The 18760-nt window shown below is 30.9% G+C and overlaps 1 protein-coding gene across 2 annotated transcripts; it reads left to right on the forward strand.

Annotated features, from left to right (window-relative positions):
- The first annotated feature begins 882 nt into the window (after positions 1-882).
- LOC124359136 (homeobox protein Nkx-2.3-like) lies at positions 883-14949 on the forward strand. 2 transcript variants are annotated; one of them, XM_046811619.1, is made up of 3 exons: positions 883-1508; positions 10647-10732; positions 13330-14949. In XM_046811619.1, exons 1-3 carry the CDS (start codon positions 1064-1066, stop codon positions 13645-13647), a joined length of 849 nt encoding a protein of 282 aa, XP_046667575.1. In that variant the 5' UTR covers positions 883-1063; the 3' UTR covers positions 13648-14949. The 2 variants fall into 2 exon arrangements, with proteins under 2 accessions (XP_046667575.1, XP_046667576.1); XM_046811620.1 differs by having other exon boundaries at positions 10650-10732.
- Positions 14950-18760: the final 3811 nt, after the last annotated feature.

Genomic DNA, 18760 nt, shown 5'->3' on the forward strand with positions numbered 1-18760 from the left:
TTGCGCTGGTCGTATTTACAGTTTTATAACAGAAAAACTCTACATAGGAGCGAGTGAACAGACAGTATTTTATCGTATAAATACCCTTGATTTTGCTTTTATTTCTTTGTAAAACATTAAGGTAAATGTTGTGTGAAAAAAGCATTCCAATGTTAAGATTTTTAAGATTGTACAGTAGGCGTAATAAAAGTAACATACAAATCTCTATTATGAGCATTGGTAACATGCCTTATTCTTACATTTGTTAAAATAAATAGTTTCTGTTATATACATATACTGATAGATATTATGTGCTATACTAATAAATCTGACAAAGATATAACTATAGCTAATTTAATTATAAATCTACACAAATAACTATAAAATAATAATTATTTCTAATAATTTGTTCTCCAACTACTAATTGAAGCTTTTACCTTTTTCAGCCAGTTATGAATTGTTAGATTTATATCTGTTTAATAAACTATCTCAATTGTCTGATTAGAAACATTCTACTGTTTCAAATTTACACGAATCATTGTTACCCAAAAACATGTTTTTAATTGTTCATGTTGGCGCATTACTATATTACATTGTCTACCACACAAATTGCTCTAGTAAACAATATTGACATTTGAACGAAACCAGATTTATATTCCGGTCAGAAGGCTGGAGCCATCCGACATTCTTCAAACAGGCGTGTGTTTATCTAAGTCGGGATCGAGTTTAAAAGCTGTGGGGGTGGGGGGGCATCAATAATCCAACGGATAGCTTACTAAATGGCGCTTAATAGCTCCGGAGGAGGGGAAACTCAAGGGTAGGGATGGAACGGTGGGGGGAGGAAGTGAGGTCCACGGTTCGTGGTCAGACAGTCTGCTCAAAGAGCGTCTAGGATATCTACAAGGTGTGTGGTGTAGGGTATTGTGATTAAGTGTTTTAATTATACGTATTTAAAGACCAAGTTTTAATATTGAAGCAGTGAGTTTATTTCTATTTTCTTAACCAGATTTGTAATATAATATTTAATACGCGAAGTTGGTGAATTATGTCTGTTGTCACTTAGTAAATATTTTACAGTTCCAACATGTTACAAAGTTACCCGAACTATTTCTACCACAACAATCAGCTGAGCTCTTGCGAATATTCGAACGCAAACTATGCCGTCTCCAGTACAGCGGCTGGAGGTACTCCTTTCTCCGTCAAAGACATACTGAATCTAGCAGAAGAAAATCAAAACTTCGGTTACGACAGCTCCCTATCCTTTGATGACGAACAGAACTACCCTCTTTACGAACAGCCTACAACGAGTTTACCGAATTTGAACGATTTCTTCTCACCTGGTAATCAGTGTCAATACGGTGATATGTATTGTAGCGAGTATGAGAACGCGCGGCCTGCTGACCAATGGGAGGACACGGCTCGTGTCAGTTCTACCAATCAGAGCGTTGAATCAGGTATGACGTCACAACATGTACAGCAACTCAGCCATCTCTCACCGCCATTCCAGGAAGTCTCATCGTCAGATGATAGTAAGTTATCAGTTTTTCCATCAAATACATAATTTTAATCGTATTTATTTTAATTATCTAAATAATTGATTAATCATCATCTAATATTAGAGGCAGATTAGAGATATTTAAGATGATCTAAGTTTTTTGAAGAAAGACGAGCGCTATCCTATTATTTAGTTAAACTATTTACTTATAAAAGACGTTTAAAACTTTTATACAACAATTTTTTAGTATAGAATTTCTGTCAACTAAAATACATTGAACATTTTTCTCCACATTATTCTAATTCTATAAGTTTATCAGATAAGATTTAAACATATGTAACAAACAACACGTTACAACATGCTTTACAGACATAGTCAGTTCTTCACGAAATCTAAATGTGATATTGATAAATGTTTGTAATGACAATTTACTTATCTTGAAAATTAAACTATATTTATATGTGGTATTTAAAAACTGCTTTTCTTATAGGGTTATGTTATCTAAACTAATTCCCATAGAATATTCATAACATATCAAAATAATTAATTATTTTGTGTTTTATACCGTATATAAATTATTTTACTTTTAATTTTTATTCTATTTTGTATACTAAAACATAACATACCATCCAGTAGGTACAAATCAGTTTTGTACCATCGTCATTTTCAGAAAGTACTCGTATTAAAGTAAGTACAATCAAGGTAGTTGTCATGTGAACCTGATGATATATTATGACTGATATTATAATTATTAAAATTTACAAATCAGGGTCACTCACTTTTTGGAATCTCGCATACACGCCATAACTGAGCAAGTAAACACTAGGCCATTGTGGAAGACTAAGATAAACTCAACAAACAAAAACAATAAGAAAAATTGATAGTCTTTTTAAACAGTTAAGAAGTAATAAGTAGGAACATTTAACCTGTTGGAAAGTATGCAAATTATGCATATATCTTCATTAAGAATGATGTTTGTTGATAAGGGTTTAAAAGGAGAATACATGATATTTGCAAAGGGCTTGGTTTCAACAGGCCATGAAATATAAAGATTATATACTTTCGCCTAACCACATTTTACAAATTTGATTATTTATGAGACCCGATTATTTGTTACCTCCAAAAAGTTCAGCTTCCAAACTCAATCCAATTTAAAGCGCCCTGAGGAAGTAAGCCATTCAAATGAAACAGAAATCTTGGTCTTTTTACGTTTTATGCTATTCTGGAATTGAATCCATGAAATACGATCTGTCCGTCATCTATGTCTCAATGTGTGTGGGACTTTTAGTTCACTCTACTAAAAGTCCTTTTTTTTAAAGACATTTATTAACCAGCGGCATTAAACTATATAATGCACTCACAGACTCTATGAAAACAAAAACAAGTCCTTCTTTTGAGAGGGAGGTCAAGCGGAATTTGGTACAGCGGGCTTACTACAGTGTCAGGGACTTTGTCGAGTGCTCTGGTCAGACTAGCTTATATTAAGCTTTATGTTAAGACTAGCCACCTATGTAAGCTTTAGTTTATTTTATTTTAGCATTGACAAAAACTTTAATGCTATTTTAATTAATCTGACGTTTTTATATTTAATTTTATTAGGCTATTCTGAAAATAACTTAATGTAATTAACTATTACATATTATTGTTGACGCTATTTTGAAGTGTTATACTGTCTGACAATAAAGAATTTCTGATTTCTGATTTCTACAGGACAAGTAGATTGCAAACCACATTAACAATCACACATTTCTACATTCTGCCTTGTTGTGGCCTTTACTTTGATAAAATATTTATGACACAGTTACTTTTGACCAAATTAAACGCAAACCTGTTATTATATTCCTTCATTCCACAAAAATAAATTTGATGCTCTATACGTAAAACTCCATTTCACAGAGAAAATTTATTAGACAGATGTGCTTAATCGAGTACAAATACAATCCGAAGAAATCAGTACTACTGTAGTAATACTACTCTTTGAGTTTCTAAAAACACATACTTGTAATATTAAGCTTTACTTCTCATATGAGTTTTTAATAATTTTGGATTTCCAGGGAACATTTATATACTACTGAATACGAATCACGATTATGCTTAACCAAATTAAATCCAACTTTGTATCGGTAATCCCAGCTCACTCCTTGTTGTATGTTCCAGAACTTTAATTTTTTTCTCTGAAATTTATCAGTGAGCATACATATTAATTTTTATTTGAAGTTCTGTATTTATTTATTACACTTATGCTATACCGATTAAAAATAAATTTAATTCGAATATAGTTATCGAGTATGGATCGGATTGTTAAAGTGGAGAAGTATTTTTGTTTATTTACTGCACGCTTTTTACGTTTACAAACTTTTCGCTATTTTTGATCTTCAAAAATCACTGAGTTTGTTCCTATTAGTCGGTGGCTATTTCAAAGTGTTCATGGTTAAACTAACCTGAATGAAACTCGATGTTCTGGCAAATACGTGCTATCCATTGTTCAAGACATATTTTCGTGTTCTATAGCTTGAATCCTGTATATATCCATAGGTACTGTTAAATTATAGGAGATAGTTTGTATAAACTGTTATTTGTATGCTTTCTCAAGAAACCATATTAAATAATATTAAAATAATAAAATAATAATAATAAAATATTATAATATTAAAACCATTCAAATAAAAACCATAGTTCTAACAAGCACGTATTCTATTTAATAGGCGATATGCGCCATAATAGAAACATTTTTATCTTGGTAGGTCCACGGGATATTTTTTTACTTGTAGGGACCACTTTTTATTGTGTTTGTACTTGGATGAATAAATATTAATTATTAGCAATACGTATTCTCGCTCATTTGCAACTAGCTGACTCATGCAATTTTAGTGACAGTCCTCCTTGAGCATGTAGTAGATTGTTTGTCACGATACAATTTTTGTTTCCTATTACACGGTTTGTACCTTTCAGATTGAATTGTCTATATCCTCTAAATTGCTTGATTTGGGTTGAAAATTGCTTGGTACAAAATGGCCTGAATTATTGAAACATTTTCTGTTCTCTAGAAGTTAATTATTTGGAGTCAAAACATTGGTAACTTTTACTACTACATGTAACAGCAGTTAGAGTAGTCACATTATTTTAATCGTGCTTAGTACATTAGCTTCAATTTAAGTAGCCATGGATTCGTTTTAGATTACTTACTGAGCAAAACCAATAAATTATCTGTAGCAAAACTTAATATTTGTATTGCATTTTTTTAACGAATTTATTATATTTAATAAAAATTTATCTGATAAAATAGAGTTATAAATGAAATCTGTGATTTTGTATTTTGTAAATAGGTTAGCCTGTACGTAATGCCTATATATTATATTTAGCGTTCTGATTTATCCACCAGTTTATTTTAACAAAACATTTTGGTAAACAATCAAATGTATTCGAGGATAAAATTGTCTCCATTGATAGTAGGAATTGGTAATAATATGGCTTTTTATAGCTTTGCCAGTGGACAACTTATACGAAACCTAAAATATATAATAGGAGAACTTTACCATTGTAGGCAATGCTTTTACGTACCGTACATTAAAATGTAATAATTCTATAATTCCAAATAATAATGACTAGTAGAAGCATACAGGTCCATTCATTTGGGTTCTACTCATATTTAACTGAGAATCACCGTTTATTCAATAATCAAAAGGTCTTCCTCAAAAACAAAAATAACTCCACAGCTAAACGGAACTTAAGCTTTAATCACGTGTAACGCGAGATTGTCCTATAACACTAGAGCATGAGACATATTTTACATTTTTTAGAAACCGTTTATTCATCCAAGCATACCGTGTCACTAAGTAATTAAAATAACAACTAAGATATCTCTGGAAATGTTCTAAGTAGTTATGATTCACTCAAAATATAGACACGTAGTATATACGCGTATGAATGTTTTACGCGTATTGCAATAAATGCAACATTTATTTGGTTCATTACAAGAGTGTAATACATAATCCTTAATGTTTCATTATTTTATTTACACAAACCAAGAAAATGACCATGTATTCATTGAACAAAACATTTAAAATTATAAAATACAAAGTACTTTGAGAGTACAATTTAGCGTCTACTGCATAAATCTGATCGTTATTAACCTAAGTGTAACAATTTAATAAATACAACCTACAAGCTGTCACCAAAAACCTTTACTTAAACTACAGAACATTACGATGTACTACACACCGAAAAACTCTAAACTTATATTACCCCAAGACATTTCGAGGTTAAAGAGTAGCCTATATGCTGTAACCCAAAATATTTCTTTGCCATGGTCAGAAGAAATTCGGATGTTTTGTGACTGTCATCTGTAAATATCAAATATGCACTAATACTTTTGAGAATATTAATGCAATTTGTTTTTACGACTATTCTATTGCTTATTTTCATTCATAACTGTTTTTTAAACCGCCATAATATTTTTAACCTATTTTTATTGTAAATGGATTTCTTTGATCAAAATTTTCTAGTATTAAATATAAAATATCATTATTTTAGATGTTTCATTAAATAGTATTTACTATAAAATAAAAATTATCATGTGCATAAAAATTTACTGTAATGAAACTTGGTTAAATGTTTTCTACTAATAAAATAGTTCAGGTGTAATAAATGCAATTATGCCAAGTTTGATTGCAAATAGGTGGCAATTAAAGCAGCAATCGTGTGTACTTGTATAAAATATCATTATTTTAGATGTTTCATTAAATAGTATTTATTATAAAGAAAAAATTATTATGTTCATAAAAATTTACTGTAATGAAACTTGGTTAAATGTATTCGACTAATAAAATAGTTCAGGTGTAATAAATGCAATTATGCCAAGTTTCATTGCAAATAGGTGGCAATTAAAGCAGCAATCGTGTGTACTTGTATAAAATATCATTATTTTAGATGTTTCATTAAATAGTATTTATTATAAAGAAAAAATTATTATGTTCATAAAAATTTACTGTAATGAAACTTGGTTAAATATATTCGACTAATAAAATAGTTCAGGTGTAATAAATGCAATTATGCCAAGTTTCATTGCAAATAGGTGGCAATTAAAGCAGCAATCGTGTGTACTTGTATTGCTCCTAAACTATTTTTCACTAGCCAACACCAACTTTCCAAATGACGCGACATTCTCTAAACGATAAAATGAATTACCAAAGACAATTATACACCCTTTTATACTGATTTTAAAACAAACATTACATACATTATATACTTGTTTTTAAAATGCTTACTTTTCATAAAGAATTATTTTTTTCTTTGACCGGATAGGCTAACGGAATTATTCAAGATGTTAAGGTTCTATTGACATTTAAGTTTAGTTACGGTTAATTACTTTAGACATTCCAGCAATACTTTTAACAATAGCTGAGAACAAATTACCATGATGTCTTCTCATACATAAAGATATTATTTGGTATTTGACGTATTTTATAGGTTCCGCCTGATACGTATTATCAGAAAATGTATTTGTAATTGTCTAATTACAGTAACAAAAACTGACAAAAAGGCTTGCAACTCCCAAAAAAAAGCAAAATCTTTCCATGTGAATCCCTTAACACTTGCATTATTACGAATAATCAATTAGATCTAACCAATCGACTTCTACATAGACGTTACGGAGGGTCCATTCTAAGTACGTATGTACAGTTGCAGTTTTCAAATTCCATCTTTGACTTATATGAATAAACAATACACATATTATGGTACAATTTGAATTGCAATTAGCGTACAATATGGCGCCTTTTATGTAAGCGACGAATAAAAGGAACTCTATACATTTCGATATCTAAAATAAATAAATTGACCACCAGAACTTCAGTTGCTTCTCGGGGTCGTGCCAGTAACAAGACTTGTTCACGTTCATCCATCTTCATTAAATTCATGATTCAATTATTAATTTTTACTGTTATAGTCTGGCAGTTTATAGAGACGTATATAACATCTCGGGTCTACTGGAGTATTTTTCTCACCAAAACTTTCTGTACTTAATATTTTGTTTCAAGTTTTTTAATTCCGAAAGCTCTGGTTTTCAGTTATTCAAAGTAAATATGATATTAATTGACCTCACAGTTAACTGTAATCCAACCGCAATTCGTTTAAATACATTTAAAAGGCTAGATAATAAACGTATAATGTAACTGAAAGTAAACTTTAGGAATCATGATGTATGTTAATGACAATGATAGTGTGGAAATTACCAAAATTCCGGAAGCCTATGGTAAAAAACCATATTGATTAGGCCTACTGCGAGATTGGTCGTTGATGTTCAACTCCCGCTTGACCAATTTAAGCAGATAATGGCTGTTTTGGTTTAACCTCTGCCGACTGACATACGGAAATATTTCAATAATTTAATCTTGTAAACAATATTTCGACACGGTGTGAACAGTCATCGACATACGTACGACTCGGAAATACCCAACTTAAAAAGGTGGTATACTTAGGCAAAAAGTGGGCAATGCCCAGTCAAAATATTAGAGAGTAATCTGATGACCGGACTTTCAAGCCTGGAAGCTTAAATAGACGTAGAGCTTTCAAAGTCCATAAACTTCCAGAAGCAGGAAATTCTGCTAGACCGGCAAATACTACAAACCGTGAGCTCTCATATGCCGAAATCGGAAGCAAGAAGCTTTCAGAAACTGAAATCTTCTACAGGTCGGAGATCGTGAACTAAATGTCAGGAGTTAGAATCCTCTATAAACTCTATTCGTGGATGATATACGAGTATACGTCTTTTTAATAACGAGATGCTTGCATTCCCAAAGAAAGTGCTCGGAGATTAAAGTAATGTTTTATGTATAAATTTTATTCTTATATTATAGAATGTAATTTTATTATGAATGTTATTTTATTTATTTTATTTTATTTTATTATTAGAATGTATATTATATTATGTAATGTAATTATTCTATTTTTTATAGAATAATTACATTGATCAAAAATCTATTTGGTTAACGTATTTTTTTTAATCAATATAACTCTAAAATATAAATGTTTAAAATATACTTAATTAATTAAAAAATTGTAAAAGGATTATCAAATTATATTAATGTTTCAGGGTGAGGCGGACCACCCGCCCGCGGTGTGTAGCGGCTAAACGGAGAATAGTACCTTCATCGTTTTAATGAAAACCCCCATATTTTGACCCTGAAAGAGTCCGTGAAAATAACTGTTAACATTCAAATACCTTATTATCTTAAAATGGCACTTGGAGAGCAGGGGTAGTTTTTTTAATATTTTAAAGTTTAATGGTGGGTCGAGCCGTTTTATTAAAATCTATCTCTATTTACTGGTCATTTTGGAAAAGTTTTAATTTATTTATTTTGAGTGGTCCAAAATCTCCAAGCTGTACGGTTTACAGTTTTTTTACTGTTACTTCGTTAAAGTTTTTTAGTAAAAATAAATTTTTACTTAAGGTTACCAAAGTCTTTTTTAAATATGTTACAGTTGTCACTTTTCAGCAAATTTACTATTGTTTTAATGGTTATAATTTCGATTATTTCCAAATCGTAAAACATAACAAATTCAAATAGCAAGGTGTGACAAGTATTTCATTACAATATCGATAGGCCTCTTAAAAACAAATTGTTTTAAAGTTTGGTTTTACCTTGAATTGTTGAGAAATGGAACCAATAATACTAATTTTCATGACGTTTTGTTGTAGTTAGTACGCCATTGTTTCTCCTACCTTTTATTTAGGGTATTCAAAAATATCTACCACCTGTTTTTAAAACACTTTCAGTGTGTACCATATATAAAATTACAAAACCCTATAAAATGTAAACGTTGATTACGGTTTATCTAGTAGTGATGGATTTGTTTGACTACTAACCATATATCAAAGACAGATACGTTTTAACCTGTTTTTAAGTAATTTAAACACGAGTTTAAATACTACTCAAGTTACTTTCTACCGGTATAGACAAGCTTATCTTCAATAACTACTGAACCATATCGGGAAAAATGATCATTATCTTGTCTTATCAGATCAGATTTTATTTCTTTAAGTCAGTCAGTCAGTTTTGTGCCGTGCCTGAATGCATGTATTGTTGTCTGTCAAATAAATATGCCATTCACCAATCAGTTAGCTTTCTCTATATTTACAGAACTACTCCGCTGCTGCTGCTCTGTATGCTCAACGTTACTCGGATCGTGATCATTCGTAGAAAGATTTTCTAAATACTTGCTAGTCTGTATCTGTAACGGACAGATGAATGCGAGAAATATTTTCACGTGTTATTATAATTTTGTATAACATAAAATGTTAACGTTATTATAATCGTGTTACTGATTTTTTTGTATCACTGAACGATGGCAAATGTTCGGGAAAATCCTGTTTTATTCACAATCCTTCCATTATTCATTGAGGAACGACAAACATCGAACGAGGAAATGTTTTCAGTATAAACGCTTATCAAAACAATGTTCATGTTAAATTGTATGCTCACATTACTTCTCAATATACTAATATCCCTTTGAGTGATAGGCATTACTAATGGCCGAGTGACATCATCGACGAAGTTTATGTTGGGTTTCATGCCAAATTTCAAGTTTGTAGCTTAATTCGCTTTCGAGATCTCCTACGGTCAGACACACAGAATATAAATTTAGCCAAACACTAAGTGAAAGGCTTCGCTAATGCACAACGAATTACCCCGCGTGTAGGAATAGAATGAGTTAGGTTGTTAGAAAGGTCCAGTGTTGTAAATATCAATCCCTTTTTCATTATTTCTTTCCCTCTTCTTGTATTATAGTTTCATTTAACGTTAAGTACTACTTACCTCGAGTTATTGGCAGTCAGTAAAAAGACGTCATACACAGACGTTACTTGCACGTAGTGACTATTCATTTCACCTAGCAAAGATTAAAAATAAAATCGTTATTTGTTAATTGTTATTGTATTTTCGGAGTTTTGCTTATGTAAAAAAGCGTTTTCCGTGTAAATAAATTAATTTGAATTAGTTGACCCCTCTTGTAAAAATATTTAATAAATAACTGTAATTTAGCTTTATTTTAATTTAACTTATTATTATTCACATCTGACACACAGGTATTTTCAGCCCTTCACACTTGAAGTAAGGCTATTGTGTAATTATTACGTTAATGTAAACATTCAGTGTAAACATGCTTGTTTCAGAAGTAGTGACCAAAAGTCAGAGTTCACAGAAGAAAATCCATTCGAAGTCCAGAGCCAAGAGGAAACCAAGAATTCTTTTTACACAAGTAAGTAAAAAGTAATTTCGATTCAATTAACTATTAAAGTCCAAAACTGTTTACTCAAAACTATTGAACTCATGTTGTCCAACCGGAATTAGTACAAACATACGATGATGATGAATGCCGTTTATCGAAACCATTCCCACCAAGTAAACTGATTGATTGATAATTGTAATTATCTACTAAACTATTGTATCTTGGATATTAAAATTATATTTTCTACACATTCTTAATTCGTAGTTATATTCAAATTAATTTTCAAACATTTATGTAGGGGCTCAATGGATATTTGAGTTTGAGAGTTTATATGGCTATACTAATTATCAATAATTTCAAATTCAATCATACAAATAACATTTTGGACACAAGAGACATTTTATAAACTTCGTTACTTTTGCAATCCTCCGTTCAAATTCCGTAATCGTATCTTGGTTACAGTGCAACTATCTGTTTTAATAAACAAAATAAAACATTAAGTTTATGGAAAGGCCTTTATGGGGATACATGGAATTACAATATATTTGCTGCTTACAGAGCTGAAAATTTTGAACGAATAACATCTTGTACGTACACTATTACTTAACAAGGTTATTGAAAGGTCACTGGTAACTTTTACCAAGTTACTTGGTAAGCAAACTTTTATTTCAAAAATACTTGCACCAAGCATTTTTTAAATATTAGTTTACCTTTTACAAATGTGTATATAGGAATTACGAATTGTTCAACAAATTGGAAATTGGTCTTGAATATCTATAAAAACAAATTTAAATATCCCTTCTTCGTCGGAAGAAAAGTAGATTTTGAAAATATCATCCAAATAATCAAATATCAAAAAGAAGAGATTTGGAAGCCATGCCACTTTAAAACGTTACAAAATATTTTATAATCGTAAACATTTTGTAAATATGTAAATATTTTAAATGAATAGTCTGAATTTCTAAATAATCTTTACACAGTGTTTCTTAAAGTAATATAATTAATATGAAAAAAAATTAAATGGATATAACTAACACACTCGTTTATAACATGCGGGTGACGTATTTAGTAGGTATCAGTTCAAAGTAGTAGTGTTCATATTCATTCTATTAATAATATTTAATGGAATGCTCCTAAAATCTGTGTAAGATCGCCATCTTGAAACCTACGTTTAATACTTACACACGTAATAATTTATTTTAAACGTTAGAGCAAGTTTTATGTTTCAGAAGCTATGTAGCACAATAACAGAACTTCGGATAGTAAAATTACATACTTAAAAATTGTATTTATTCTTAATAACTTCTGGTGTTGGCTATCGAGAAGTATTTTGTACTATTGAACTCAGAGTTAAAAACAAAGGTATATGATTACATTCGTATCTAAAATATTAAACCTAATTCAAAAACTGATGTTGCAAGGTGGCCTCAACAATTCCAAACCAGTAATACTAACTTTTTTGTGAACACAAAAATTAATTGTTAATATTAAGCCACTATTAAGCTTTTCTTAAGTTTTTTACACCTATATGACCGAGTATTGAAGGATCTGAGAGAACCCAACCTGACTATAACTAGCCTGTATTTTCAACTTTACTGACTTTGACTGTATAATCAATAGAGTTCTTGCTTGGACCAAGAGGATGATATGGTTCAACTCTTTAGAACCTTTCTACCAAGAGTTATAAGAGCACAGACGGACAGACAAACAACGACAAGAATATATGGACATAATAGACCGTACAATGTTGCATAAACCAAACGTGAGAAATTTCTACTTTAGGAAATCAGTTTAAAATATCAAACATTTTTTTTCATAAAAATTTAAAATTGGTGTTCAACCGATCACTTTAGTGTGTGAGATATTTCTATTTCCAAATTCACTTAGGATACTTTGAACACTAGCTGCCAAGTACAACGTATACATTTATGCTTATTACAAATATAACCTCAAAACGGAGTTTTTAGAAGATTATGTTTGTATTATTGCCGATCACGACCCTATAACGTAAATAGCTATCATGTGATAAAATCTATAATTTTAATAAGCTGTAATAACGCTATAATTTGAAATTATATATAGACTATGAATAAACTTGAATTGCTTATACTACATGACAGTCTTTATTAAGAGCTGGCTGTACTACAGACACTTTTACGACCTTACTTTTAGTTGTAGTATCATGGGAAATGCCCCATAAAGACGTAAAGATGTCGTAAGACTTTACAAAAAATACTGGAAAACCTTTGGACACGCATTAATCGTATGTTTAATATGAGAATTCTCTGGCCAAACATAGGGACGTAAAGGATTTTAAAATTTTGTGGAGTATAATTCAACGCTGTTTGATTACAGCCGGATGTGTAGGCCTGTTCTTTATTCTCTTTGTTGAGTTTGATTTACCCGGTTTTTACAAAAACATATCTCGCATGAAGTCGGTTTTCCTTGGCGCTTTTACTTCCAATAAAACCATTCAAACCGATCGCAACCAGTAACTATGGCATAGATGACTGCAGAACTCAGACATATATTATACTGTATTTATACTACTATGTCTGGATATTCAGCTCACCAAATGTCTACTAGAAGTTAATGACTCATTAGATGATTCATACTCTTGTGCGCAGGCGCAGGTGTACGAGCTGGAGCGGCGATTCAAGCAGCAGCGCTACCTATCGGCGCCTGAGCGAGAACTCATGGCCAACTCCATCAAATTGTCACCCACTCAGGTGAAGATCTGGTTCCAGAACCGTCGCTACAAGAACAAAAGGATGCGCCCCCCTGAGCTACCACCACCCCCCAGCAAACCCCCTCACTACCCCCCGCCATCACCTCTATCTAAGCCTCCCAGCTACTCCCAGCAGTTCCCTCCACCACCCGCGTACCCGCTAGAATACCTCCCCGTTATTGAGCAACCGCCCTCCTACATGAAAGAGTGGACGTGAGCCTTGCCTAACTAATATTATATTAATTTATCTTATGTAAATAATTAGTGAATTAAATCAATAATTAAAACGAACAAGTGCAAGCATAAATTATACAAGACAAAAGATTCACAAGTTCCTTGTGTTTTAGGTTTATCGGCACCATGGCCTCATACAGTTTACATATAGAATATTTCAAACACAAATTTTGTAACTTATGATGCCTCAAAACTTTTGTAGCAATTTTAATGAATTGTATTTATTTGACGTATAATTTGTCGAGATATTGGTCTGTAGGCATGGTATACAACTCACATGTAGCTTGAACATATACAAATAAGTATTCATAGCACTATGAACTTCTCGTTAATGGTTTCATAGGCTGTAGAATATTTAGAATTATTTTATTGAATTGAGTTTTGTCTTATATCGGTAAGAATATTTTCGATTTATTATTTGCTCGTGGCAATGAACAAATTTGTGTGTTTGGTGATCTCTTCAGAGATTCTTGATTATGGTTGCGTGCTCAGATTATAAATTCTTTTTCAAACTGAATTTCAGTTTCAATAAATATAATGCACTTCAAAAATCTGTCATTTAAATAAATTTTTAAAATGTCTTATTTTTACGACATTATATTCGACATCAATATATATATAGTGCTCTATATTATATTATGTTACTCATGTAATGGTATTTCCGATGTATCATAATGTTTATCATTTAACCAGATGCCTGGATTAGGTCTAAGTATGGTTTGTTGTTCAAAAATAGTAATAATTATATCAAAGAAGACGAAAGAAGTAAAAATGTCTACATCTATGATTTCTTATTTTTCTCTGTTAATATGAGTTTAACATATTGAATATGTTATTAAAGTGTACATGAAAATGTTATAAAATATATTTTACTAACAACTGACCATGCAAAATGTCTATAATCTCATTGTGACAAGGTATTTCAGTATTGTCATTGATTATGAAATACTGATGATTACAAAATATAGCCGAGCAATATTGTTATCATGTGCGCATTTATTTAGTACATATGGAGATTTCAGATTGGATTAATTCATTTAGTGTACCTAATGTACTTTAAAAACTGTTGTACCTTGTTATACAGCTTATCACTTACATCTAAATCTTACAGCATATACATTTTGATGCTATGTACAAATGTAAAATATTCATTCATTTTTATTATTTTGATACTTTAACGGTAAATGACGTGTATTTATGTTTAAGTCTTGGAAATAAGCAGACGACCACCCCCATACACTTTTTATTTCACCGAACACTTTTTTAACGTTCTTGTACACATTGATACACTCAGCCATTCTTTTGTTACGTATGTGACACTAAAGTAAAATTATATAAATACATTTATCACAGTTCAGTGTATAGAAGGTGATTTAATTCAAAAGTATACAAAATTGGGCACAAGAATTTTTATTACTTTCCAAGCAATACATGTTTTTATGGCTGTTACGTTTGTGACATGAAAGGCACTCATCCTCAGAGTGTTAGGTACATAATGGTAAAATTCTGTTAATTTTTCCTTCAATAAAATTTAAAATAAAATTAATTGCATTCCTAATTAATATTTACGTACAACTCTTAATTAATCAATGTACCAAAATGTTTTGAATACTTGTTAAAAATTGTGATTTGTTGTTACGTATGTGACAGGTTGTTTGTTACGTATGTGACAAGTATAACTAGAGTACCAAGAACACTATTTATGATAAAAATAACAACTTATTCTATCTAAAAGTGTTATCCTTACAACTGAACTGAACCAACAAAATAGATAACTGTTATCAATTCACATAGAAAACGTTACAATAAAACTTAGGTACTAAATTCACACATACTGTATATTAAGGTTCCTTATAACTATTTCTACAATATTAATTTTTAAATAAGTTGGGTACACTTTTGTTCTAAGTAAAACTAACAGAACATAGTCACAAGTACACGAACTCAACGGTTTTAATTTTAGGTTGTTCCAACACCCGAATAATGTCTTTAGTAGCCACGAGCCTTTCATCATTTTCATCAATTTTAAACAGTGTAGTATGCTCCCCATACTTTCTGAAGAAAGTGACTACAATATCTTCATTTACTTTGCTCTGGCAAACTGCTACGTAGCGAAATTCTTTCATTTTATTACTTAATAATTTCACTAATACAAAGTCACCAGGATTTGGGTGTTGGACATTTCTATCAGTGTTTGATAATGGGCTCTTCATCTTTCTCCATCTGTGCATCATCTTTTCCAGTACTCTCATACTTATCATCATCAGATTCATCACTGTAAGCATCTTCATAGTGTAGCCGTCGTCGGGTTGACAGTTTTGTGGAGTCATATTTTTCATTCTTAATGTCAACTTTAAGCATGAGTGATTTTGATGTCCTGCTAATCAGTATCTCGTGATCACTATATGCTTGAAAGTGGTGCATTGCTTGAATACCAGTTATTTGATGAATTTTACCCCATCTCTCCTCAAGATGTTTTCTAGTACGATCTATTTCTTCCTTTGAAACAAACAATAGCCGAATTTCTTTGCATTTTTCCAATGCCACTCTGTAGAAATCTTCTGGGGTATTAACAAAAGCTTTCCGACCCTCTACTGCTCTCCATACAATCCTCTTTACCATCCCTCCGATACCATCTACAGCCCCCTTCCCATGGCTGGAAGCAAAAAAATTCCAGTTCATTGCAATATCAAAGTCTTCCTCTGCAAAACAAATATTTGACATAGTGTACCAGCTTTTAAATTGGCCGGCACAGTTATCAGAAAATATATGTAAATGTTTTACTTCTGGAGCTATTTGATTAATTTCTTTTACAAGAACTTTTATAAATGGCCAAACAGAGTTGTTACAATGCTTCAAATCATCACTAACACAAGCAAAAATATAAACTTTATCATTATGCCAACCTTTTATTTTTTTGTACATAAATCAGTCTGGGAGGCTTTAAAATAAACAAATAAATAGATTAACTTGGTAGATAGGCTAGGTTAACTAATTTCCTAAGTTAATTCTTCTTCAAATTGACAGTTTTTGTATCATAACTTAATGTGTCACATACGTAACATTTTGATGTGTCACATACGTAACACAGTTTACTTGCCAAAGAATAACATTTAAAATAAAATAAAAAATATCATATTAACAATCATTAACTTAACCTTACTTTTACAAAATGTTATCCATGTCAACATTCTAGATGAGATGCAGTTTAAACTTTTTCATGTTTCTTGTTATGTATGTGACACTGTGACATACGTCAGAATTATTTGGAAATAAGGACTTGTTTACTTACCAAGTTTATTTAAATTCAGCTCAAGTTTATGTAAAATGTCCAAGCTTCCTCTCTCTAACCTCAAATCTGAGAAACACTTATACACTAGGTAAAATCAGCTGTTTTTAAAAACTAGATTATTGTTATTAGTAGACTGTCTCATCAACAGGCAACTTTAACCTAGAATAAAAATAAATATACATCTTCTATTAAACTATTTTCTTTGGATTTGGTAAATTAAAGTATTTTACAACATAAATATGTCTTAAAAACTAACTTTAAATTTATTTCATTTTTTAACACTGAGGTGTCTGTTATAAAAGAATGGCTGCACTTCATTAACGCTTTCATTTCAATAAGATACTTATTCAACCTCTCACGTCATATGAACCATTGTGCTAGTTTTAGAAATCGATGTGTATTTTGATACATGAACTAAAACTGTTGTTTCACACCTTACATTAAATATTTAATTCTTAAGTGTAAAATATATCTAACAGTCACGAGCCATGTACACGCGGGTGTGACTTATGTTTTAGGGCTGTAAATGATTGTTAATGATTTGTGATCTTATAAAATGAAATCTTTTTAATAAAATAGTAGTCAAAAATATACCTAGAAGTAAAGTTTACTGCAGGAAATGCTCTTTATATAAATAAGAATCACACACTCCAGTCATCTTTCATATAGTCATGAAAAATTTAATATTATTATATAGAAATTTGTTTTTAAGTTTCTTTCATCAGGATGGATAGCAAAAGAAATGAGTCTAGACATTGTATTGAATTAAAGGAAACCAACCAAACACCGACTGCGCTACCTCCATGAAATGCTTAAGGTGCAAAAGGATTTAATGAAATATTAACATAGATTATTTGTTTTTGGTTGTTACCCTAAACATTTCCAAAAGTATTACAAACCAAAATCTTTTAAAAACATTTACTTAAATCCGATCCTAAATATCTGTATATTATGTGCTACTATCGCCTTAAAATAAAAATGTTCCTTTTAAGTTAAACTTTACAGCATACGTTAGTACAAATGAACGTTTTTTGTGTTAATAGTTTTAAAAGTTACTTGGAACATAGCTATTATGTATCACCTCAATTCTATGTAAATGTTTTTTAGTGCTTAAATGTGCCAAGATGTGTTTAAAAGGTTCGAGAACGTAACTATTTTTATTTAGGTATCCAGAAACTTTCATGGATTTTGACATTGGTTTGTCAAGTATGCCTGTTCAAACCCGCAGTGCCTAAAAGGTAGGAAACACAATTTAGTTTTGCAATAAGTTATAACGCAAATTTTTAGATATAACCTTTTGTTGATACTAAATGTTGTGACAGAAAATTTATCGCATTTCTTCCAACTGATTATTTGTTAGTAGCCTATTCGTATAAAATAGCCGTGTCTATATCTGAATTAGGAGGCAGATTCAGGAAATGATAACTTGAAACTTCGACTATTCAACTACCGGGGTCGGCTATAATTTTATACTATTACATTAGTAATCACAATATAGTATCAACCTACACATAAATTAGTTAAGGAACATTAATTTAAAACGTAATTAATTTGCTGTCATGTCGACTTATTACATTCAAGTATTTATTATTCGTCAGTTCATAATTATTTTTAATTTTACTCGATCAAAGCACTCTCGCAAAATAATTGCACGCGTCCATCAAGCTTAGAGATTCATTGTCCACTTTTCATTTTAAAATTTATTTAGCAATATTTGTGTTTGCCTTTATTTATTATACTTAAATACCTTGGGTGTGAATGAATATTTACGTAAGCCATCTTAACCATAGTCTTTGCCAAAGCT

This window comes from Homalodisca vitripennis, chromosome 4 (genome assembly GCF_021130785.1).
Source record: "Homalodisca vitripennis isolate AUS2020 chromosome 4, UT_GWSS_2.1, whole genome shotgun sequence".
NCBI classification, from domain to species: domain Eukaryota; kingdom Metazoa; phylum Arthropoda; class Insecta; order Hemiptera; family Cicadellidae; genus Homalodisca; species Homalodisca vitripennis.